At 35.5% G+C, this 27,441-nt stretch overlaps 1 protein-coding gene across 4 annotated transcripts in view; it reads right to left on the bottom strand.

Annotated features, from left to right (window-relative positions):
• CFAP47 (cilia and flagella associated protein 47) overlaps positions 1-27,441 on the bottom strand; it is a 566,822-nt gene that overhangs the window by 425,750 nt on the left and 113,631 nt on the right. For 3 of the 4 annotated variants that reach the window (XM_045050610.1, XM_045050611.1, XR_006592925.1), the window contains 4 exons: positions 27,020-27,161; positions 17,727-17,821; positions 11,073-11,232; positions 334-529 (listed from right to left, as the gene is read on the bottom strand). In XM_045050610.1, coding sequence (XP_044906545.1) covers positions 334-529; positions 11,073-11,232; positions 17,727-17,821; positions 27,020-27,161 — 593 coding nt within the window. Of the gene's footprint in view, positions 1-333; positions 530-10,035; positions 10,866-11,072; positions 11,233-17,726; positions 17,822-27,019; positions 27,162-27,441 lie in introns of those variants that run through there. The other variant, XM_045050612.1, reaches the window with a different exon arrangement.

Raw genomic sequence — 27,441 nt, 5'->3', positions numbered from 1 at the left:
TAACCCAGAGGACTCTTGACCCAAAGAAACTTAAAAGATAACAAATTCATGTTTTAAGGCACTAAGTTTGTGGTAATTTGTTACATAGCCATAGAAAACGTGCTTCACATACCATGAAGAGAGACATATGAAAAATTTTTACAAGAAAATCAAATGACTAATTGTGAGGTAATGAAGTGGGCTTCTTAAAATTTTTAATTTAACTGAACTGTTAAATATTTTAACGGTTCGTTCCAACAGAAACAAGTCAGACATTGCTCATGACTCATACAACACAGACACAAACAAAAAAGCACATAAACAAACTGTGGTAAATTCACATTAAGCATTTACCTGAAATAGTTTTGAGGTAAAATGTTGACATTCATCTTTGTTGTTACGTCCAGAGGAACAGGAGTGAAAAATATGAATGGAGGGTCAAACAATAACTTGGGTGATTTTACCTCTCCAACCAAACATAACATTCGATAGCAAATTGGATTATCATTTAGATGAATGGGAATATCGGCTGTGTATTTTGTAGGATGACCTAATGAAAAATAATTTTTTTAAAGGATATTAGAATTGTTTATATACACAAAAACCTTTTACACAGTTTAAACCTTACTAAATATATAAATGTACTATGAAGGTATAGCTCCATGGAGAATAGATTACTCAAAAATTGGAATTATCCTGCCAAGGAACTATAAACATGTAATGAGGGGCGCCTAGGTGGCTCAGTCGGTTGAGCGTCCGACACTGGCTCAGGTCATGATCTCATGGTTTGTGAGTTTGAGCCCCGTGTCACCCTCTGTACTGGCAGCTCGAAGCCTGGAGCTTGCTTCGGATTCTGTGTCTCCCTCTCTTTTGCCCCTCCCCCACTCACGGTCTGTCTCTCTCTCTCCGTCTCTCACTCTCTCCCTCTCAATAAAGAAATAAAACATTAAAAAATATTTTAAAGTGCACTATGTCTAGAAATAGAGCAGGCCTTGTTAAAGCAGATATTATTATTGGAAAATACATAAACCTAGAGCAGACAGTGCAGTAAGACTTATTTTTTTGGATTGGTTTCTATTCCTTAACAGGAGCTGCCTATCCCCTTAGTATATGCAGTACGAAGATGAGGTCAGACAGTTGCCATAAGGATCTCAGGGGACTCGTATTGAGAAATAGGTGTGCTGAGAAGAGAGGAATGTTGTTCCTCCCAGATTTTTAAGTTTATGGAAAGGTACCAGGGTTGACTGGCCAATTTCACCTCATAGGAAAAGAAAGGCAATTCCCATGTACCAACTCATCATGAGGAAAGGCAGTTTGTGTTGGAGAAAAGGGCTCAGCATCTGGGGCTGCAGGCTAGTCCCACACAACAGTCCCATCCCAGCAAGCTGCCAGTGCCCTTTTAGACCTAGATGCCCCAACACAGTGTCTTGTAGAGAGAAAGATGTGATTTGGTGAGTATGAACTCAAGGTAATATCTTAGAATGAGAAAACAGGATCAGGGCCATCAAGAATATCACAAAAGCAGATGATGAGTGCTCTGGGCGATGCATGTTCAAAAGTGACATTGTGAACTATACACAAAAGCAATAGAATCACTGAACTGATCAGACTCACTAGATCTCTCTGTACTGGGTGCCTTTACTTGGTCAAATAAGTCTTTTCTTGTTCATATAGTCTGGGATCCTTGGAAAATGAGAGGTGACTGGAAAGGGAAGTGAATTAGTGACTTCTTACTGACAGATGAGCACAGGAAAGACTATGTGAAAACAGGACAGACTACATACATACCTTCACTTGAGAAAATAAATTATAATAGAATTTATAGATCTAAAACACTGTAAATCTATAGAGAAATGATGGTTTCACTTCATGAATCTGATATTGTTAAAATTATTTTGGGGAGAAAAAAAATCAAGTCCATTACTTCCAAAATTAGGCAAGGTTTTAAGGCTTATGGAACTGTGAATGCCAAATGGGGTGTTTGGAGATTATTTCTGGGTTTCACACCTGTTAAATGTTTTGGGGTCATGGAGAATGGGGGTTCCCTGTATAACCTAAGACTACTAGGGATTCAATAACATCTTTCTAAGCTCAGCTGGGCCTTCTCGTTCATCTCAGATTTAAGTTATACAACTGTGTTATAGGCATGTTTAATTTTTTCTTAAGAGTGAGGTTGAAATCCTAAGAGGGCAATGCATAGATTTGACTGCTGAGGCTTAGTCCCATATCGAAGGAAAAGTGAAATGGAAATGTATCTTATTTCCTTCTAGATTGTCTATTCCATTTTATCTGGATAAAAATGTTGATAGACATAAAAGAGAAGCTCTATACAGAAATACAGATGGTGGCTTTAGCTGGACTGGCTCTCCTGCTACTTCTTTCAGAACCAGATATAGAAACTGAGAGGAAATATGCAGAAATACATAATGAAATACAATTACTTTTACAGAATAAACTTCAGAATGGGGAGAATATGTAATGCTTTCTATCATATTTTCAGAGTTCTAAACAGAGATAATAAAAGATGAAACATTTTTGAAACCTACTAATCACAGTACCCTATGTACTGTTTCTTGCACACAAAGCGAGGGTAATTATAAAATGCCATGCTGAAAAAATTTAAAAAAATAAAATGCCATGCTAATAGATGCATCAGGACACTGAATTAAGGCAACATAGTGCTAATAGAATATTACTGAGAGAACACACAGCTGAATGAATTCTAAAAAGCTTAAAAGTTAGAACACATCCTTATCCTGCCTTTTCTGTTGATAACAGAGGTAGTTGCTGGTATTTTATTTAGATTGCCACATTTGTTTAGATGTGTAAAGCAGTCATGTCCCAAGGGTTCTGCTGCAAGTGATTTACTGAGTGCATGCTCTCAGGAGGACCTTGTAGGCAAAGGGGGAAGCGAAATAGAGGAGGTCCTGAAGCTATGAAAAGTTGTAGGTTTATAATGCAGATTCAAATCGATCCCATAGGCAGCTATGGGATGTGAATTCACCGCAAAGGTTGTCCCACCTGCGGGAAAGTTAGCTGGGCCACCTAAGGTAGTGGTAGTGGTGACAATTAACCTCATAGGCATCTCTGTACATAGTATCTTCCTTCAGCCAATGGCAACCTTCTAGAGGAGGGGACAGACACAACCTATTAGGAGCCAATATCCACAACTGAGAGATGGGTGGGAAAACCCAGTAATGGGAATCTGGAAGGGCTCAAACAGCATCTATCAGAGACGGCATCTTAATGTTGCTTCAGAAGAAAGAATAATTAAGAAGAATAACAGGTAAGTTACTATAACACCCTTTTAAACAGAAATGGCATTTGGTGTGCTTATTTCATTGTGGCATATAAACTATAAAGGTACTGAAGCAGATGCTTTAAATTAAAGACAAATACCAGTATAGACTTCCTCAAAAAATAGGGGGGAGGGGAGGGAAATCTTCATAGTTGCCTTTTCAAGCATCTTCCGTTTGTTCTTTTGCTTCAGTTTGCATAAAGAAGCTAGTAGTCAATACTTTCACTTCCTAAAGCTCATTACCAGAAAAATTCTATATTTTTATGCAGCAGGGATTCTCATGTGGAGAATTTTCTAACTTATGTGCTCAATGGGTTGCGAAACATTGAGGCTATTTAAATGAGAACTGAGAACAATCTTATCTAAGGAAAGTGAGGGTCTAACCACACAAATTAGATTCAAGAACAATGGTTTGGATTCAGAAGGGACTGGAGATTTGCTTAGAGATCAGTATGGGTCACCTACTCTACCATAGCCCCAGCCTCCATCCCTGTGCCAGTCCAAGAAAGAGATGAGAGGGAGCGAAAAGTAAAAAACACCCACTTAAACTCTTGAAAGCCTTGAGAATATAAGGCAGCCCTGCTTGGTGACCAGCATAACAAGTCTAGCCAAAGTGGAGCTAAAGTATATCTACCCCACTTCAGGTGATATTGATGGCAAAGGATGCAACTATAAGGCAAAAAAACAAATGGGACATAAAGGCCCTGACCATGGCTTGGGACAACAGGCTTACACCACAGTCAGATTACAAGATAAGAAAATGACAGAAGAAAAGCATAATCAATTACCAATGCCTGCTAGAAGAAAATGGCAGTTGCTAAGGATAGCTCAAAGAATAAGGCCAAGATCTCACCGGGTATAACTGAAAAAATCCTAAGTCAATAATGAATGATCCATATACACACACAAAAAGGCTGTCAACAGAAACTGTCCCTAAGAAAATTCAAGCATTGGACAGACATACATATGTGTATATATAAGCATATATGTAAATTGTGGAGTTGAAAAATATAATGACTGAAATGAAAAATTCACTATAGGGCACCTGGGTGGCTCAGTTGGTTGAGCGTTTGACTTTGACTCAGGTCACTATCTCACAGTTTGTGAGTTTGAGCCCCAGCATGGGCTCACTGCTGTCAGTGCAGAGCCTGGAGCCTGCTTCGGATTCTGTGTCTCCCTCTTCCTCTCTGCCCCTCCCTCACTCATGCTGCCTCTCTCTGTCTCTCAAAAATACAGAAAACAAATAGCAAAAGGCAAATGTAAATCTTTCTTTGTCTTACTTCATCACTAATTAATCAGTAAGTGTAAAATGACTCAACACACCCATGAGAAGGCTGAGATATGCAAAATAAATTTTTAAAAATGATCCAAATACATGCCATCTATAAGAGACACTCTTTGGATTCAGAAACACAATTCAACTGAAAGTAACAGGATGGAGAAATTCTATATATGCAAATAGTAACTTAAAGACAGCTGCAGTGGCTATGCTAATATCAGACAAAATAATTATTAAGATAAAAATCAATACTGGAGACAAAGAAGGACATTATATAATGATAACAGGACAATCCACGAAGAAGATAAAACAATTATAAACATAAATACACCTAACAGAGCCACAAAGTACACAAGGAAAAAAAAACAGTAAAACTGAAACAAGAAATAATAGATATTTCAGTAATAACCCTTTGAGAATTTAATATTCTACTCTCAATTGGGGATAAGACAAATAGGTAGAAGATCACTAAAGAAATAAAATATTTTGGTCTATAAACAAAATAGATCTAAAAGACATCTATGGAACATTCTACCCAACAAGAACAGAATATATACACTTCTCAAGTGCACGTGAGGGAGCATGGCTGGCTTAGTTGGTAGAGCATGTGACTCTTGATGTCAGGGTTTTAAGTTTGAGCCCCATGTTGGGTATAGAGATTACTTAAAATTAAAAAAATCTTAAAAAAAAAAAAAGAAATCAAGTGCATGTTGAACATTCTTGAAGGTAAATCATATTTTAGGGTATAAGGTAAGCCTTTACATTGACTGAATCCAGGGGCACTTGTGTGGCTCAGACAGTTTAGTGTATGACTCTTGATTTTGGATGAGGTCATGATCTCACGGTTCATGAGTTTGAGCCCCGTGTTGGGCTCTGCACTAACAGTGCAGAGTCTGCTTCGGATTCTCTCTCTCCCTTTCTCTCTGCCCCTTCCCCACTCGTGTTCTCTGGGTCTTACCCTCTCCCAAAATAAATAAACTTAAAAAAATAAATTTATAGCATTAAAAAATAATCAAAAAAGGGGCACCTGGGTGGCTCAGTCAGTTGAGCTTCTGACTTCAGCTCAGGTCATTATCTCACGGTCTGTGAGTCTGAGCCCCACGTTGGGCTCTGGGCTGACAGCTCAGAGCCTGGAGCCTGCTTCAGATTCTGTGTCTCCCTCTCTCTTTGACCCTCTCCCATTCATGTTCTGTCTCTCTCTGTCTCAAAAATAAATACTAAAAAAAATTAAAAAAATAATCAAAATAAAATGACTGCATCCATAAACAGTATGTTTTGTGACAACAATGGAATAAAATTAGAAATCAATAACAAAGTGAAATTTTGGAAATTCTCAAATATATGAAAATTCTACAACACATTCCCAAATAACTAAGTGTCAAAGAAGAAATAGCAAAGGAAATTTTTTTTTCAACATTTATTTATTTTTGAGACAGAGAGAGACACAGCATGAACATTTATTTATTTTTGAGAACAGAGAGAGAGGGAGACACAGAATCGGAAACAGGCTCCAGGCTCTGAGCCATCAGCCCAGAGCCTGACGCGGGGCTTGAACTCACGGACCGCGAGATCGTGACCTGGCTGAAGTCGGACGCTTAATCGACTGCGCCACCCAGGCGCCCCGAAATAGCAAAGGAAATTTTACAAAGTAATTTGGGATGAATTAAAATAAAAACAAAACACACCAAAACTTATGGGATGTACCAGAAGAAGGGCTCAGAGTAAAATTTAGAGCCATAAATGGCTTATCTTAAAAAAGAAGATATAAGTACTTAACTTTGCAACATAAGAAACAAGGTAAAAAAGCAAATTACAACCAAACCAAAAAGAAAGGAAATAATAAATATTAGAACAGAAATTAGTTGAATAGAGTATAGGAAAATATTAAGAAAATCAATAAAATCAAAAGTTGGTCTTTGAAAAGCATATCAAATTTGAAAAACCTTTGGCAAGAATGACCAAGAAGAAAAGAAGATTCAAATTACAAAAGTCCCAAATAAGACAGGGAAAATCACTATTCACTTTACAGAAACTCAATAAAAAAAAATATAAAGGAACACAATGTAAAGTTGTATATAAACAAATTAGATAATGTAGATAAAATGGACAAATTCCTAGAAACACAAAATGTACTTAAACTGACATAAGAAATATAAAATGTGAATTGACTTATTGAAAGGGATTATAACAGGGAGAAACAGCATGTCTGACTCCACACTGATTCTATTTTCCTTGCTGCTGTGACCTATAGCTTAGAAACTTCTGCTGAGCCCTGCATGTAGCCATGTTACAGCTAAGATTTGCAAAAACTGCTTTTTACCCAAATCTATCTCGCCTAAGGAGATGAGGAAGTACATACAGAAATGACTATGCTATGCGTAAGATTTATAGGAATGACATGACCAGATAGATTCCTGTATGCAAAGATCAACTGTCCAAGGACATACATTATCTCCTCAGATGTCTACAGAAGTCAGTTACCTTTTGACTCCAACCCTTCCCACTTCCTCCTTTTGCTAGCATAAAAGAAACTCCAATTTCATGCTGAGGGAGATGGTTCTTCGGGACAATAGTCTGCCGTCTCTTTGGTTTGCTGGCTTTCCAAACAAAGTGCTTTCCTTTCCCTAATGTCTTGCCTCTCCACTTACTGACCTATTGTGCAGTGAGGAGAATGAACTTGGACTCAGTTACAGAACTAAAGTAGCAATTAAAAAACTTCTCACATAGAACAGGCAAAATCCAAATGGATTCACTGGTGAAATCTACTGAACATTTCATGAAGAATTAATACATATCTATATAAAATATCTTTACATAGATTTATATGTATGTGTGTGTGTATGTATGTATGTATGTGTGTGTGTATGTGTGTGTATGTATGTGTATGTGTGTATATATATGTGTGTGTGTGTGTGTACACACACAATTCAATGGGGAAACAATATTCTTTTCAATAAATGGTGCTGGGACAAGCAGATAGGCCCATGCAAAAGAATGAGGATGGAGCCCTACCTTACAGCATATTAAAAAGTAACTCAAGATAAGCCATTGACCTAAATGTAAGAGATAAAATTATATGACTTTAAGAGAGAACATAAGAATAAATCACCATGACCTCGGGTTATGTGATGTTTTCATAGATAAGACACTGAAAAGCTAAACTAAAAAAAGAGAAATTGGATAAAATACGCTTCATCAAAACTAAAAGCTATTTTGCGTTAGCTGTCATCATCAGAAAGTGAAAAGAGAAATCTCAGAATGAAATAAAATGCTTTATACTTATAAAATAATTTTATCCAGAATACATAAAGAACAATGTAAACTCAAAAAGACAACCAAATTTTAAAATCAACAAAGGATTTGAACAGACATTTCTCCAAAGATGATATACAAACTGACAATAAGTACATATAAAGATACACAACATCAGTAGTCATCCGGAAAATGCAAATAATAACTACAATGACATATTATTTCACAGTCACTAGGATAACTATAATAAAAAAGATCACAAAAGAGTTAGCAAGGATGTGGAGAAAATAGAACCCCCATTCATTGCTGGTAAGATTTTAAACTGTTACAGTTGCTTTGTAAAACAGTTTGGCAGTTTCTTAAAATGTTAAACATCAAACTATCCTAAGACCCAACAATTCCACTCTAAGATATATAACCAAATAAATGAAAACATGTGTCCTCACAGAACGCTACAGGAATGTTCCTAGCTGTTTTATTCACAGGAGTCAAAAAAGTACAAATGATCCAAATATCCACCAGATGAATGTCTATGAACAAACATGTGATATATCCATACAATTATTGGTAACAGAAGGGAATTAAGTACTAATTGATGCTATAATCTGGACTAACCTTGAAATTATTATGCAATGTGAAAGAAGCCAATCACAAGAGGACACATTATAGGAGTCTACTTATATGAAATATCCACAGTAAACATATTCCTAGAGACAACCAATAAAGGTCAGCAGTGGCTGAGTGGAGGGAGAGATGGGGAGTGACCAATAATGGGTACAGGGTTTCCTTTGCAAGCAATGAGTATGTTCTAAAACTAGGCTGTTTTGATGGCTGCCCATCTATGACGATCCTAAAAACCACTACACTGTACATTTTTTAAAAATATATTTTATGGTGTAAGAATCACACTTTAACAAAGTTGTAATTAAGAAAACCATACTTTCAAAAATAATCACATCTGAATGTGAATTTTACCTCTATGGTATCTGATTTAGGGGCACCTGGGTGGCTCAGTTGGTTAAGCGCCCAACTTCGGCTCCGGTCATGATCTCGCGGTTCGTGAGTTCGAGCCCCGCGTCAGGCTCTGGGCTGACGGCTCAGAGCCTGGAGCCTGTTTCAGATTCTGTGTCTCCCTCTCTCTCTCTCTCTCTGCCCCTCCCCCGTTCATGCTGTCTCTCTCTGTCTCAAAAATAATAAAAACGTTAAAAAAAATATATAAGAATGTAAGGCAAAATAAAAGGCATCTTTTTCTTCAAGATTCCAGTAGTTTCCCCATTTTAATGAATAGTAAAAACAACTGAGAAAACCAGAAAATAAATGCACACTTGATTTGGAAAGAACTACTAAGGAAAAGTCATGAAAGCTGTATTCCATGCTGTGTGAGCCAGGAAAGATAAAAATTGTCTGTACTAGAAGAAAATAAATGAGGGTGACCAAAAAATCAAGCATAAGCTACCCTGGTTCCAACTCAAAAGGCCCCTATAACTCAATTCCAACTCCCCAAAGATCCCATTCTCCATCCAGCTGTTTGATCTTGAAGAACCCTGTACTCTCATCCAACCTGTTGGCTTTGATCTGCTACAGTCTTGCCTCCTGCTACCTCAATACCTTAGAGACGGAGAAGACTACAGCTCACTGATCCAAGCAGTGGGTGGAATGGAATGATGTTTACAAAAAAAAAAAAACTAACTGCAAATAAAATTCCAAAATATTTCAACAAAGTCTTGAGTAAGAAATAAATTCATATATAATTTTGTCTGTGGGAAAGTTCATTGATACTATTCCATCTTAGAACTGACAGGAAAATATATGTCCACATAGGTGTTCCCAAAGGTCTAAAGATGACATATAGAAGGGAAATAGACGTATAGCATATAAGACAAAAATTGGATCAATACATAAAATTTATGAAAAATGATAAGAAATATAACATAAAGGAAATATAAAATGAAACTGCATGAAAATGAAAAATATATTATAACAGAAAATATGAATAAGTCAAATTCCCCTCCTAAAAATTACATTTCAGTCTTGCTCAAGAAAAGAAGCAAAATCCTTTGTTTTACAATACTGGTCTTAAATTTAAAAAGACACAGACTGAAAATAAAATGATATATCAACCAAAGAAAGACAAAATGGCACTGTAGCACATAAAACAACATTGAAGCAAATAGCATTTAGTAGAAAAAAGAACATTACTTTAAATACATATGCTATTTCTAAAAGATATATAAGACATAATCTTTTAATAACATCCAAATATACAAAGCAAAACTACTGGAATCAAAACAGTTTTAACAAACTGCCACCATAGTAACAGATTCAGACAGACTATAGTAACAGTTCTAGTGCAGTTGTAATATAAATGTAATATGATTGTAATGTAGTAACATTGTATTAACAGATTCAGGAGGAGAATAAGGTAGAGGAGGAGATATTGTAAATGAAGAGAAAAATTCATTAGTTACTATCATTTTATATTATAAAACTATTTACTTAGAAAACAATACAGAATAATCTCTGAAAAACTTCCAGATCTAACTAGAGAAGTTCAGCATAGGAGCAAGGTGAAAGATAAACTATAAATATATTCTTTTTATATAGTCATAGCTAATTAAAAAGATTAATTTAAAAATCTCATTCATAATAGTGATACCTATAAAATAAACTTTAATTACTAGAAAAACATGCCATTATTTGAAGGGAAAAACTCAATTATATGTCTTTTTCTAGAAACAGGAAGAAAACAATCTATAGTTCATTTGGAAAAGTAAATGTGTAAAAACCACCAAGAATTTTCGTAATAGATTTGTAATAACAGAAAATTTGTCATACCAATTAGAAAAAGGTACAATAAAGCTGTTGTAAAAAAAACATCAGTAAAGAAGTGAACATAGAGATAAACAGACACAATGGCCAGCTTCCCCAAAGTGGGCAATCCAAGAATGCAAGCTAGACGTGGCCATGCCTTTTCTGACCTAATCTTGGAAATCATACGCCATCACATTCATAATATCTTCTGGGTGATACATCAGTCCTATGTGACGTGGGAGGGCACTATATAAGGACATGAATACCAAGAGGTGAGAATTATTTGGGGCCATATTTGAGGCTGGTTATCAAAGAATTCTAGTATGAATCTTTTTAAACCTATTTAAAAAACACATAAAAAATAACCTAAACTTTTGTGTACAAGATAAAATTAAATAATATGTGAGAGGTAAATTGAAACATCAATAACAAATATAAGAAAAAAGCACTTACTTGGACAGAAACTTATGGAAACATTAATTTCATTATGTGGTTGCAGAATCCCACTCAGCACACTAATCTTGAATGTGCCATCTTTGAAAAGTTTGCCAGTATTACTAATATCCAAAGTCCATTTCACATCTTGTTTTGAAGTATTATGTAAGACAAGATCCTGTTTATACACACAAAATACATAAATAAAAAGACATTTATAAAAATTATAATATGCAATATAAAATTTAGCTTGTTTTACCATGCCAACGTGAAGAGCCTGTGTACAAAGTCAAGTGATTAAAAGTGGAATTCACATGGGGTGCCTGGGTGGCTCAGTCAGTTAAGCATCCGACTTCAGCTCAGATCATGATCTCATGGTTCATGGTTTCGAGCCCCGCATCGGGCTCTGTGCTGACAGCTCAGAGCCTGGAGCCTGTTTCAGATTCTATGTCTCCCTCTCTCTCCGCCCCTCCCCCACTCGCACTCTGTCTCCATCTCAAAAATAAATAAACATTAAAAAAAAGTTTTTTAAAGTGGAATTCACAGATAGTTTTAAAAGTGATGTTAGGCAAACAAAGGGGTATGCAAATATGCTCATAGCATATTAACAACTATGAAAAATACACAAAGGATAGAGACCAGGGTAAAATAAAAATGTCAAAAAGCTATGCTAGTTAGCAAGGATGCTGAGTAACAACTTTCATTCATGATTGTGAGACTGTAAAATGGTATAGTCCTTTAGGAAGACAGTTTGGCAGTTTCTTATAATGTTAAGTATACAATACCATATGACCCAGTAATCCCCTTCCTAAGTATTTACTTAAGTGAAAATTCATGCTCACATAAAAATGTACATGTTAATGTTTATAATAGTTTTGTTCATCGCCAAGCAATGGAGGAAAAAAAACAACCAAGATTTCCTTCAAATAATGAATGGATAAACACTCCATACAATGGAATAAAATTTAGTGATAAAATAAATGAAGTATTAATTCACACAAAAATATAAATAAATGTAAAATATATTTTGCTAAGTGAAAGATGCCAGACCCAAATGGCTACATTTTATATAATTAAATTACCTGTCATTCTGGAAATGCAAAATCATTTGGATGGAAAAAAAGAACCAGTGGTTGCCAAGTGTTGGTGGAAAGAGGAGTAGTTGACAGCAAAGGGGTTACATTGAGGATTTTTAGTGTAGTAAAACCATTGTGTCATGTATTGAAGTGGTAGGACAATTATTCTACATATTTTTCAAAACCCATAGAACTATATACCACTAAGAGTTAACTTAAATGTAAGTAACTTAAAAACAATCAACCAAGATACTGGGAACCCCAGGATACATTGTAGATTACAACAAAGTATATTACAAATGTATGAGATAATCTCACTGAAGTTAGTGGAGACTGAGGAGGAATGGCCGAAGCAACTGCAAAACTGTGTTTGGACTGGGAACTATAGTGCTAAAGACAAAAAGTTATTCTTTATTAATACTGTACTCTAGTTGGCAAATATATTAGCAATTCTAGATACAGGTTAAAAATTCTGAAACTTCTTTACTAGTACACTAGTAAAAGTATACACTTTTACCTGTACTTTATACAGGTAAAAAATACATAAATAAAGTATAAATAAGAGAGCCAGATTTTTCATAGTCAGAGAAAGGAGTTAAAAATAAGCAAGGAAGAAAGATTGGAATAAACCTTGTGGTGCTGGATTAAAGTCAGAGACATCAGTTTGAACCCATGTTTAAATAGATAAATAGATACATGGATGGATGATAGAGATAGAATGATAGATAGACAGGGGCACCTGGGTGGCTAAGTAGGTTGAGCGTGTCACTTTGGCTCAGGTCATGATCTCACAGTCCATGGGTTCCAGCCCCATGTTGGGCTCTGTGTTGACAGCTCAGAGCCTGGAGCCTGCTTCAGATTCTGTGTGTGTCTCTCTCTCTGCCCCTCCCTCACTCGTGCTCTGTTTCTCTCTCTCAAAATAATAAACATTAAAACACAATTTAAAAAAAAAGAATGATAGGGGCGCCTGGGTGGCTCAGTTGGTTAAGCGTCCGACTTCAGCTCAGGTCATGATCTCACGGTCCGTGAGTTCGATCCCCACATCAGGCTCTGTGCTGACAGCTCGGAACCTGGAGCCTAGTTGGGATTCTATGTCTCCCGCTCTCTCTGCCCCTCTCCTGCTCATGCTCTGTCTCTCTCTGTCTCAAAAATAAATAAAAACATTTAATAAAATTTTTTAAAAAGAACGATAGCCAAATTATGTATGTGTGTATTCACTAGTATACACACAAATATTTCCTGATTCTATTTGCCAAAGGGGCTTAGAACATGTGACATCCCAGTAGCAGCTAGCACATCTAGTGTACAGATCTTGATTTCTAAATACCATTCTTCCATAAATGGTACTGGGGTTTCTTGAAGAAAATGTTGATTCTAGAACTGGAACAAGCAAAATAAAAGACAAGCCTGTACCATTTTATAGTGCCAGAAAGTACGAGAATGCTTAAAAATTATAATGATGGAAGTATGTCAAAGGACAAGTCTAAAAGAATTCCTAATGGCCAGAGCTGGAACAATTTTAATAACAAATAATGTGATAATGCGATATTGGATTATAACTGAAAGTATGAAGTAAATATTTGTGAAGTCATTGATATATTAATAAAATAAATAAATAAAAGGAGGGAAGGAATAATAATGCTTACAGAAAAATTCTGAATAATATATGTAAATAACCCCCCCAAAAGGTGGAGCTTGACCACCAACCCATTGAGTGTGGGCTGACATTGATGACTCACTTCTGACATATAGGGTGTGAAAAAAGAAAAATAGTTTGTCCAACTTTTTTCCAAGTCTCCTGACATTTATCACTACCAGTAAGCCATACACAATATCATTTACACCCTTCACATGATGTAACAAAAGAAGACATTTCAGCTGTTACACTCTTCCCTGAAACCCATAAAAAATAAGAATGCAGTCGAGAAAGGTGTAAAGAATCAGACAAACCAAAATTAAAGAATATTCGGAAAAAATACCAAACCAGTATTCTTTAAAATTGACCAGGTCATAAAAAAATAAGCAAGACTGAGAGCCTGCCACAGATCAGAGGAAACTAAATACAATATGGTACCCTGGATTGGACCATGAGACATAAAAGGACATTAGTGAAAAACGGGTAAAACCCTGTGGGAGGCCGGACCCTGGTGCCAGGCTGAGACCGGGTCGAGCAACGGCTCCCTGTTGACTCAGCCAACCCGGTGGTTCCCCGTCCCATTCCCCCACTTGCAAAGGCATACGAAAGCCTTGTCAAGGCTGAGAAATCTAATTCCTGAAGCCTGTGGTCTGTGGGTGTTGGCAGTAATGTTACCCCCCTTTTCTACCCCGGGTCAAATAGAAACAAACATGGGAACTGTGTTTTGCTAGCAATCTATCAACAAGGTCTTGTTGTGACCCGTTTAGAAAGTTCACAAGGTACACAGAACTAAATGTTTTGGTTGGCGGCGATCATGTGAAACCTGTTTATTCTTAGAATGACCTGATCCATAAGAGTCTTGATATAAAAGATTGTGTACAGCAACAATAAAGCCGTCACTTGAGCCATCAGCCCAGGGGACCCTCCTGTTCCCAAACTGGCTTCCCTTCTTTTTTTTTTCTTACATTCCCCTACCCTCAGGACCCTGATCTCGGTGTTTGTTGCGCCGGTCGCAACAAAACCCAAATAGAGTCTGTTGTCTAACTTATAATTTTGTACTAATGTTAACTTGTTAGTCTTGAAAAATGTTCTATGGTTGTATAAGGTGTTAGCATGATGGCAAGTTGTGTGAAGAGTATACATAAAATCTCTGCACTGTCTTTGTAATGTTCTGATAAATCTGGGAGCTATATGCATGACATGTGTGCAGACTTGTGCAACATACTATTACAATAAAACCTTGAGCTAGGTATTTTTCTAACTTTACTCTTCAAAATTTGAAGAGTATACAATGATCCATGCAATTGGCACCACAACAAAATAACATACTTCCTTTCTTTCTAAAGTATGATTGATTTAAAATATTTAGGATTAAAAAAATAGGCGATTTTATTCCCAATGTCTCTCCGTACTTAAATATCTATTTAGTTCTAAAATTTGCATCTTATACAGAAAGAAACATCTTTTAAAACAGAAGGTGAGCATGAAATTGTACTAGTCATTTGAATGCCTCCTTTTTCTCATTCTGAAATGAAGAAATGGCAGATCTCTAAAATATCCATTTTCCAATCCTAGCCCAAGAATAGAACTGATACAGTCATCTATAAAGAAACATTTAGTATGTGTACCACTGTCATTTTTTAAATAATCTTATCAAAATGATACGTTAGTAGCTTACACAAATAATTTTAAAATACTTATAAAAACCAGTTGTCCCACTCAACTCCTTCTTATCAACAGCTCCGCTTCCCTGAAACAACCAATTTTAGCTAATTCTGATTTGGATTTTCTCTGACAGTTATAGCCTTATTCTCAATATAATGTTGATATGGCTTACTTGAGGCTTTTTCATTGCTACCATAACAAATGACCACAGACTTAGTAGTCTAAAGCCATACAAATTTATTAAACTACAGTCTTGTAGGTTAGAAGTTCAAAAGGTTTATCGCCGGACTAAGATCAAGGTGAAGGAACCATGATCTTCCTGGAGGGCTCTAGGGAAGGCTATGTGCTTGCCATTCCCAGTTTGTAGAGGGCAAACACATTCTTTGCCTGGTGGCCTCCTTTTCACCATCTTCACATCTAGCAACATCAAATCTCTCTACCTTTCTTCTGTCATCACATTTTCTTCTGAGCACAGTCAGGAAAGCTTCTCTGGTTTTAACCACTCACATGAGTCAAATGGGACCATCTAGATCATCTAGGATAATCTCCCTTGCTTAGGGTCTTTAATGTCAATCACATTACACATCAGCAAAGTATCTTCTACAATAGAAGATAGTGTACTCAAAAATTCTAGGAATTGGAATTGGATAACTTTGGGGGCCATTACTCTATCACATGGCTATGTCATGATTTATCAGACCCAGATATTGTCTCTTGAGTGCCCACTAGTGAAGATGAGGATTTAGCTCATAGATACTATCTCCACTCCCCTTTCCACCTCCCAATTGTGGATATTTAAATTATTTTAATTCTTCCATTAGTCACCTGGTAACTTGAAGTAATATATTTATATCTCTAGTTCTTCTGTCAACTTTACACAATTTCCTTTAATTACCCACTGAGTAAAATGAGTTTCACTCCTTTCTTCTACCATTCCCAACCCTTCTGTCAACTTAACCTTCACATACACATTGTATGTATCAAACACTTGTCATTTTACATGTAATACACTATATAGGATCAATTTGAATTCTGCCCCACAAACATATTACTTCTCTGCATGATATATTTTATTATGACTATGTAAATATCATTCATGGCAAATCCAAGCAGTATATTAGAATCATATTTCCTTCTCTGTGGGGCCAATATGACCACTTTGCCACTCAAGACAGAAGGCTCTTCTCTAGATCATCTTTTATTATGCCAATTGAAAAAAATTCAATGATATAAAATAAAATCATATTTATAGAGGGATTGCTTTTCTTTTGGAATTCAATCCAATTCAGTTCACTAACGCTTCCTTTCTAGTCCCAACACAAAGTCTTTTGCATCCTTGAAGTTATATTATAGATAGAAGTCTTACTGATATTATGCTTAAAACTGTCACATTTTAATGCCAGAAGAGATCCTTTATTGTTCTCTATAATTTCATGTAGCACTTGGCTATTATTTGACGCATAAAATGTTAAATATTTTCTCCATATAATTTGCCCTCAAAGCTACAGAGGTTCAAAATTAATTGCAGGAAAAGCAATATATAAGATAATAAAGGGGCACTACAAATACAATTTTCTATGCATGAGCTTCCTTCTTACTCATGTCACTCTTTTTTCTTTCTAGATGGATTAATTAGGAGAGAGAGATGCAGAGATGTCTAGTAAGAAAAAAAGAGTAGATTGTCATAGAAGTCACTTTATTATATACCTGGACTTTTCCCGTTTTTATTATTACCTTCCACCACATTTCCTTACCTGTATGGAACATATTTCACATTAATTTAATCATAGCCCCATTTTATATAAGGAAAGACAGATGATTTAATTCTATTTAAAATATTTTGGGGGGTGCCTGGTGGTTCAGTCGGCTAAGTGTCCTCCTCTCGGTTTCAGCTCAGCTCATGATCTCATGGTTTCGTGAGTTCAAGCCCCTCATTGGGCTCTGTGCCAAGCATGGAGCCTGCTTGGGATTCTTTCTCCATCTCTCTCTACCCCTACCCTACTCACACTATCTATATGTCTCTCAAAATAGATAAATAAAACTTAAAAAAAGGAAAAGATTCTTTTAAAAATAAAATATTTTGAATAGTCCTATTAAATATATACATATATAAAAATGGCTTTATATGTGTCTATATATTTTCAAAATTACTTCTGAGAAATACAATATATAGATATGCAAGTTCTCTAAAAATGAAAGTATTCTTACAACAAATGCTTCAGAATAATCAACTCAATAAACTAAAAACCACAGTAAAAAGAAAAGTTGTAACCTGCATCATTTCTCTATACATACCTGAGTTTTTGTGACTTTGTTATTAGGATCCATAGTATACAATGGGATTTCAAATGTAAAATCAGTGCTGGATAATCTCAATGGTGCTTGCAATACTATGAGAAGAAAATAAATGTACTGATAAAATATTAAGAGATATTAGCTCATAGTTAATTATTACTATACTTCTCAACCTGAAATAAAAAATATTTTTTGTATTTTTATGTACCCAGAGAGAAAACAAAATCACACTTTAAAACATTTATAGAATATCATGTTTAATCACATCTATAAAATTCCAATTTTGTATTTTAATAATTACAAGTATAACAGAAAAACTATTCTTGAGACAAGAAGAGTATAAAATATACTAAATATTAAGCTGAGAATAATGTAAACATAGTTAAAATAGTCACTATAATAGAGTTTGACCAATGCAAAAGTACAGAAGTGAAAAGAAACATGACTTGCAAATACACCTTTTTGGTCTTTTGACAGTGTCTTTTGAAGAGCAGAAATTTTTAATTTTAATGAAGTCCAGCTTATCAATTCTTCTTTCACAGATCTTGCCGCTGTTGTTGTATCTAAAATGTCACTGCCAAACTCAAGGTCATACAGATTTTTTCTTTTGCTTTCTACTAAGTTTTTACATTTTGTATTTTACATTTAGACCTGTGATCCACTTGAGTTAACTTTTGTGAAGGGTGTAAGGTCTGTATCTAGATTCATTTTTCTTTGTGATGTCCTGTTGTTCAGCACCATTTTTTGAAAAGAATATCTTTTCTGAGCTATATTGCCTCTACTATGTCAAACATCATTTGACTACATATGTGGGTCTATTTGTGGGCTCCCTTTCAAAAAAAATTGTTTTAATGTTTATTTATTGGTGACACAATACAAGAGACAGAGTGCAAGTGGTGGAGGGACAGAGAGAGGGAGACACAGAAACTGAAACAGGCTCCAGGCTCCGAGATGTCAGTACAGAGCTCTATGAGGGGCTTGAACTCACAAACCGTGAGATCATGACCTGAGCCAAAGTCAGCCGCCCAACCGACTGAGTCACTCAGGCACCCCATGGGCTCTCTTTTCTATTCCACTCATCTATTTGTCTGTATTGTTGCCAAAACCAAAGTCTCGTGATTACTGTACCTTTGTAGAAAACCTCTAAGTTGGACAGTGTCAGTCCTCCAATTTTGTTCATCACCTTTAGTAGTGTGTTGGCTATTATAGGTCCTTTCCTTCTCCATATAAACTTTTAATCAATATGGCAATACCCACAAAGTAAGTTGCTGGGATTTTTATTAAGATTGCATTGAATCTCTGGATCAAATTGGGAAGAACTGCCATCTTAACAATATTGAGACTTCCTATGAATGAATGTGGAATATCACTCAATTTATTTAATTCTTCTTTGCTATCTTTCATCAGATAAATTTCTAAACTTTCCTTATATAGATCTTATAAATATCTTGTTATATTCATACCTAAGTACTTCATTTTTGTTGGATGCTAATATAAATGGTATTTTGTATTTAATTTCAAATTCCATTTGCTCATTGCTTCTATAGAGGAAAGCAATTGGCTTTTGTATATTAAACTTATATCCTGCAACTTTGCTATATTAGGTTATTAGTTCCAGAAGTGTCTTTCTTAATCGATTCTTTTAGATTTTCTACATAAACAATGATATCTTCAATAAACAAAGAATTTAGTTCTTCCTTTTCAACCTGTGTATCCTTTGATTCCTGTTCATGCTCTACTGCATTAGCTAGGACTTCTAGTACAAAGTTTAAAGAGTGAAAAGGGTCATCCTCACTTGGTTTCTAATCTTACTGAGAAAGCTTTGCATTTCTCATCATTAAAAATGATGATAGCTTTAGGGTGTTTGTAGATATTTTTTTATCAAGTTGAGAAAGTTATGCTCCAGTCCTCATTTACTAAGTTGTTTGCATGAAAGCGTATTAGATTTTATGAAATGCTTTTTCTTCCCCTGCATCTATTGGTATCATCATGTGATATTTTCTTCTTTAGTCTGTTGATATGACGGACGGAATGCATTACTTGATTTTTGAATGTGAACCAACCTTGCATACATGAGATAAATCTCCCTTGGTCATGGTGCATAATTCTTTTTATACATTGCTGGATTTGATTTGCAAATATTTTATTAAGGATTTTTATATCTATGCTAATGAGAGGTATTAGTCTGTTGTTTTCTACTGTTGCAATGTCTTTGCCTGGTTTGGTATTAGGGCAAAAATGACCTCCAAATGAGTTAAAAAAGTATTCTTTCTGTTTCTATCCTTTGAAGGAGATTGTACAGAATGAATTATAGAGAATCGGTATGATTTCTTCTCTAAATGTTTGATAGAGTCCACCAATGAACCCATCTGGGGCTGGTGCTTTCTGTTTTTGAAGCTTATTAATTATTGATTCAATTTCTTTAACAGATTGAGACTTATCCAGATTGTCTATTTCTTCTTGTATGAGTTTGGGCAGATTGTGTCTCTTAAGGAATTACTCCATTTCATCTGGTTATCAAATTTACATGCATACTGTTGTTGATATATGATCCTTATTATCTTTTTACTTTGAAGAAGCATTTTCTAGAAAAAATGAACTGCTCAAGATTAAAGTCTTACAGACTAACATTTTGATCACCTTAAATATTCACTGGGATCCAGACTGTCAGGCAATGATATAACAGTTGGTAATGAAGCCATCACTGCAAGACTCGCCAATGATCATGAGAGAATAGGCAAAAATCAATAGACATTTGAGAAACTCCTCAATATGAAGGAGAAATAATTCAGCAAAAATTGAGACAATGTATAGTCAACAGAAGAAAATTTCAAAGAAATAATACAAGTAGAGATAAAAGGTGTTTTTATTTTTTCAAAAGTCCGTATGTAAAGAAATAATCAGAAAAAAAGTTAACCCTTGTTAGTTTAAAACTGCCAAAATAATTTCTTAAGACATAATAAAGTCAGAAAAATATCCTGGGAAGTACAACAAAAAGATAAGGAAAAGGATAATAGGAGAGAATATATAATTTAATTAAAATATATATAACATAATCCAAGAAGTACAAAATACAACAATAGAAGTCTGAATGAAAGAAATACAGAAAACAGTGGGAAGGAACTTTTCAAGGAAATAATTTATGAAAACTTTATAGAACTGGAAGACATGAATTTCCATATTGAAAAGGTCCACAAGAACTTAAGACAAAAGGTTCACACTAAAGTCACCATTGTGAAATAATAGAGTACCAGGGATAAAAAGCAGCTTCTAACAGCTTCTAACAGGGAAACGCTAGGTCCTATGTAATGGATGGGGAAGAAGAATGTCATCAGACTTCTAAACACAACAGTGGAAATTAGAAGGTAATGATAATATCTTCAAAATTTTGAGGGAAAATTATTTTCAATCTAGAATTTCATACTAAACCAAATTATCCTTTAAATATGAGAGGCAAATAAAACACATTTTCTGAGAAGGAAATTCTCAATTATCTCCCTTACACTCTTTAGAAGCTCCTGGAAGATGTAATCTACCTAAACAGTGAAGTAACCCAAGAAATAGGTAGGCAAGGGACTGAAAAAACGGGAGAGTCAAGACAGAAAAGAGAAAAGAAAATGCCCACATTATAGTGAAAGGAAGTCTTAGACAAGAGTTCTGTCACAGGAAAAGAAAGCACTCAGTGCATGTTGGAGCAGGAGGTTGTTGTGCTCCAGAAGGGCTGCTTTCAGGGAATGAGAAGTTATGACACATTATCTGACAGGGTAGACTACCATGTGGAACAGTGTCCATATAAGCATAATACAGGGCTTTGTGGCATGGAAGGATTTCATCAAATATTTAAGGACAAATGAGGAATTAATAACTCCAGGGATAAATAAAAAGTTGAAAGAATGTAAATAAAATATGCAGATACACTACTTGGCTTAACAATGAACAATATATTGTCAAAACAATTAAATCTCTGATAAAAATTTTAATTGAAATTTAAACTATAATTATATTACAAAATTTTTAAGAAGAATTAGAGTTTCAAGTGAGTGAAAATGCTTGTCATTAAATAAGTGTTTTCATTAGATAATTAATGAAAAAAGTCACTGTGTCTTGGGTGCAGGATAAGCCTTGAGAAGGAGATGATGGATTACAATTCTGGGTTAGCACTATTTTAATTTTAAAAGGAATGCATGTAATTTGGGAATAAAGAGATAACAGCAAGCTTATGAGTCCCCTACTAAGGCATCACCCTTCTATTGAGGGGATATCTCAGAGAGTAATGGACTTGACCAAGTTTCCTTGCAAACATAAAAATGGAATTGACTAGGGGTGTTTTGGGTGGCTCAGTGGGTTAAGCACCTGACTCTTGATTTCGGCTCAGGTAGTAATCTCACAGTTCGTGAGATCGAGACCCAAGTCAGACACTATGCTGAGAATGTGGAGCCTGCTTGGAATTCTCCCTCTCCCTTTGTCCCTTTCCTGGTCTCAAATATGTATGCATGCGCTCTATCAAAATAAATAAACATTTTTAAAAATTGGAATTGACTAGTGGACTATTTCAAAGAAAACTTTTGACACGCATTACCTGTCCAAATGGCCAACCAAAAATATCTGGAATTTATGGATTTATGAGGCAAATGACAATTCCTCATATAGACATTTCCTATATGTATAACTATTAAGAGTATAAAAATGGGAAGCTCCAAACAAAAAACAGCTTCCTTTGAGACAAAGGTTTCTACAAATGACATTCAAAAGTCAATTCAAAAGCAAAAGACATCTTAAGGAGGGAGAAAAGAACAATTTGGAAACTGTGTCTAATAGATGCCAACTTCTACAAAAGAAATGTTACATCTCTGCCTGATAATATTTGTATCGTTTGAATCGTTAGTAAACTTTGGTGTTGATAAGTTATATGATACAACCAAGTTTGCTTTGACATTCCAATCCTCTCTGGAAATACAGCAACATTTTTTTTTATTTTTATTTTTTAACATTGATTTATTTTTGAGACAGAGAGAGACAGAGCATGAACGGGGGAGGGGCAGAGAGAGAGGGAGACACAGAATCGGAAGCAGGCTCCAGGCTCTGAGCCATCAGCCCAGAGCCCGACGCGGGGCTCGAACTCACAGACTGTGAGATCGTGACCTGAGCTGAAGTTGGATGCTTAACCGACTGAGCCACCCAGGCGCCGCAGCAACATTTTTTTAAAACAAATTAAATAAGTACTGGGGAGCCAGGGTGGCTCAGTCAGTTAAGCACTTGACTCTTGATTTCAGCTGAGGTCATGATCTCATGGTTTGTGACTTCAAGGCCCACAATGGGCTCCACAATAACAGTGCAGAGGTTGCTTGGGATTCTCTCTCTCCCTCTCTCTCTTCCCCTCCCTGTTTCATGCTCTCTCTCTCAAAATAAATATATAAAGTTAAAAATAAACAAATTAAGTATAGAAATTGTTTTTGTTTTTGTTTTTTTAGAAAATGTTGAACAAATTTTAAACCATTAAAAATAGGAAAAAAACCAGTACTACACATATACCAATTCTGTAGCTAGGGAAAATGGTCTAATCTTTAAAAGAATGTTAGAAATCACAGAGGAAACAATAGCTAAATTTCACTATAAAATTATTTTAAGAGATTTATTGAAAAACAAACAAAACTAAAGGCAAACAATGAATCTTAGAAAAAATTCACCATAAAAATGAAAAAAAAAGTAATATAAATAAGGAAATCAGTGACATCTATCAGACAGATACATAACCATACTGATAAAGGCAAAGTTCATGAACAGATAACTTATATATGAAATATAGAATAGCAAAGACAGAAAATTTTAATCCTCATGAGTAATCAAAGAAATTGACATGAAAATTGAAATGATATACTTTTAATAACATAGAAAAATATCCAATTTCTTTAATTCAATGCTGGTTAGAGTTTACACTGAAGGAGGGTTGAAACAGCAAAACTCTTTACAAAAGCCCTTTTGCAAAATGATCTAGAGCTTTAACATGTATATACTTTAGAAGGAATGCAGCCAATGAAGAGAATATCACTGAAAAAAATCTAAACAGGGAAAAAGTATTATACATAAAAATGTTCACTACTACAATATTTATATGAATAAGAAAATTTTTAAAAAAACAACCTAAATGCTTAGAATTATGCTTATATGACCTATAAGAGATACTTACAGGATGAAATATTCTATAATAGCTATCAGTGTTAATTTATACAATTAATAAGAGTGTATAACATCTAAGTAAAAGTTTCTTTTTTTAATTTTTTTAATGTTTATTTTGAGAGTGAGAGAGATAGAGCACAAGCAGGGGAAGGGCAGAGACAGAGGGAGATACAGAATCTGAAGCAGGCTCCAGGCTCTGAGTGGTCAGCAGAAGGCCCAACACAGGGCTCGAACTCACGGAATGCAAGATTATGACCTGAGCTGAAGTCGGACACTCAACTAACTGAGCCACTCAGGCGCCCGTTTAAATTGTTTTTTTTTTTTTTTTTTTTTTTTTTTAACATTTATTCATTTTTGAGAGAGAGAGAGAAACACAGCCTGAGCAGGGAAGAGGCAGAGAGAGAGGGAGAAACAGAATCTGAAGCAGGCTCCAGGCTCCAAGCTGTCAGCACAGAGCTCGAGGCGGGGCTCGGACTCACAGACCACGAGATCATGACCTGAGCTGAAGTAGGACACTCAACCGAATGAGCCACCCAGTCTCCCCTAAATAAAAATTTCTATTAAGAATGAAGAGATTTCAACTGAACACAGGCAGGAAGATCACAACTATGTTAAAAAATAAAATAATAAAGGCATATAACAAAAGAAGAGTAAAATACCAACATATTAATAATACTATGCTCGGGGCGCCTGGGTGGCACAGTGGGTTAAGCGTCCGACTTCGGCCAGGTCACGATCTCGCGGTCCGTGAGTTCGAGCCGCGCGTCGGGCTCTGGGCTGATGGCTCAGAGCCTGGAGCCTGTTTCCGATTCTGTGTCTCCCTCTCTCTCTGCCCCTCCCCCGTTCATGCTCTGTCTCTCTCTGTCCCAAAAATAAATAAATGTTGAAAAAAAAATTAAAAAAAAGTACAATTTGAGAACTTTACAAAAGAATAAATGTAGTGTACTACAAAGTAAATATCTATTAGTAGGTGAAAGCATGTGCTTTGTTCATTAACTTTTAAAAATCAACATATGTAATTGTGCTTTTAAAAATACATAACTAGGGGCGCCTGGGTGGCGCAGTCGGTTAAGCGTCCGACTTCAGCCAGGTCACGATCTCGCGGTCCCTGAGATCGAGCCCCGCGTCAGGCTCTGGACTGTTGGCTCGGAGCCTGGAGCCTGTTTCCGATTCTGTGTCTCCCTCTCTCTCTGCCCCTCCCCCGTTCATGCTCTGTCTTTCTCTGTCCCAAAAATAAATAAACGTTGAAAAAAAAAAATTAAATAATACTATGCTCTAAATAGTCACATACTAGATGACATTTCTGTCTTTCTAACACTTTTCAATTTTCCATAATGATGGTACATTTTTATTTGTCAAGTAGGTAAATTTTATCTTTCATGAAAATAATTTACCTAATTAGGAGAACAAAATTAGACAATGATTTTTCCCAAAAAAGATATCTTAAAACAAGGGAGAAAACTCCACAGAGGCTCCCTACCAGCTGCAGACTTTCTAATTCTGTAATTTATTTTTTTTAATTTTTTTTTTAACATTTATTTATTTTTGAGGAGAGAGACAGAGCATGAACGGGGGGGGGGGGGGGGGGGTGGTTCAGAGAGAGAGAGGGAGACACAGAATCGGAAACAGGCTCCAGGCTCTGAGCTGTCAGCACAGAGCCCAATGCGGGGCCTGAACTCACGAACCACGAGATCATGACCTGAGCCGAAGTCGGATGCTTAACCAACTGAGCCACCCAGGCGCCCCCTAATTCTGTATTTTAAAAAGGAATGAAATAAATCTCTGCATTGTATATGCTACTTTAATGAGGCTTCTCTCACTAGATGCCAAGTGTAATTATCAACTGAGCACTATTTTATTATTATTGACAACTTAATGTCAGAATTAAAAAAAAATATTGCATAATATAGCATAGACTAGACTAAACTTTTCATGAAAAATACTTAAACACATGTAATAAAATGCAAAACCACCAAAGCTTGCCAAAAGTAGGGTTTACAGAGTGCACTGGTTTTATATTTGAATATTTGGAGAAAATAAGTAAATAATACAAAAAAAATTTAATATACTTACATTTATTTATTTATTTATTTATTTATTTACTTACTTACTTACTTTTTTACCTCTCCTTTTATACATATGCTTAGTCCTTTAGTAACCTATTCCTTTGGGGGGTGGGGATTTCTTAAATAAAATTTCTATCAGTGCATTATATATCTAGTATATTTTAATAATTTATATTTTAATTTAATCATTTAAAAAGTACCCACACAACAAGAAACTAAACTCATTTTTGTTTTTAATTATAACCTATATTTTTAAGCAACAGTCACTAATCTGAGATTATTATGCTACTGTCACCAGCTAGACCTGACATTTACTACCCACCTGCTTGAACTCACTAATTTTTGCCTTATATTTTTTCCTTAAGATCTTTCTGCCTTACCTCTTAACTCAGGCAAATGAATCTGGAAACCACCCTGCAGGTTGCCCTGACCAGACTTCCTACCAGCCCAAGACCACACAGACCTTTTGAGCAAAACCTACAATTCATGCCTAGGCAAAACATCAAGTGACCTCTGGAATGACCTACCATTACCTTTATCTCATCATCATACTAAAATCTCCACCCAAGAAAGAACCTCGGGCTCATCTGCACAACATACAATGTATACATAGGCATGTTTCCTTAAAGCACATGGATAGCCTTATGCCCGCCTCTACATAAAATGGGAAGACTTACCTATCTAAATATTCATCCTAACCCTAAACCAAAGGTATCCCTTCACCTTCTCTCAGGGAGTCACAGCTTTGGAAACCATGCCCCTGGATCTCCTTATTTGATGCAAATCAAGTTTTCTTTGCACGAAACTCACCTGATACAGTTTCTATGACTCAGCTAGAAGCGAACTCACATAGGTTTTGTTATACTGTTTCTCAAAATTCAATCTCACAGACTCACAATTTAAGTCACACACACAGGAATCATATGATAATTGTACTCTCTAATATTTCTTTTTTTAAAAAGTAAATATCATAATCTGATTTTTAAAAACTTTTACCTGCTCAAGTGTCAGTATTTGATATATGCACACCAACTGTTTCACAGTACATACCAGTAGCTTGAACATAGCATGGTCGAATAAGTGGTGTTGTCTTCGGAATCATAGGAGATTTTGACAAACAAAATTTAGTGTAAAGTTCTGAAGCCTCAAAGAAATTAATTTGAACTTGAATGCAAAAGTCATACGTTGCCACCTGACAGACAAAAAAAAAATACATTACACCTGTGATTATTTGTGCTATAAGAAATCTGTGGTACTATTTTTATTGTATATATTTAAAGTGTACAACTCGATGATTTGATAGACATATAATGAAATAACACCACAATCAAGCTAATTAAAACATAGCCATCACCTCATACACTTTACCTTTCTCACCTCCCCTCCTCATTGTGAGAACATTTAGGATCTACCCTCTTAGTAAATTTAATTATGAAGTACAATATTGTTACCAGAGCTACCATATTACTCAG

Source organism: Felis catus, chromosome X (genome assembly GCF_018350175.1).
Source record: "Felis catus isolate Fca126 chromosome X, F.catus_Fca126_mat1.0, whole genome shotgun sequence".
Taxonomy (NCBI): Eukaryota; Metazoa; Chordata; class Mammalia; order Carnivora; family Felidae; genus Felis; species Felis catus.
The sequence above is the reverse complement of the archived record's forward strand: the minus strand, read 5'-3'. Positions and strand labels throughout refer to the sequence as shown.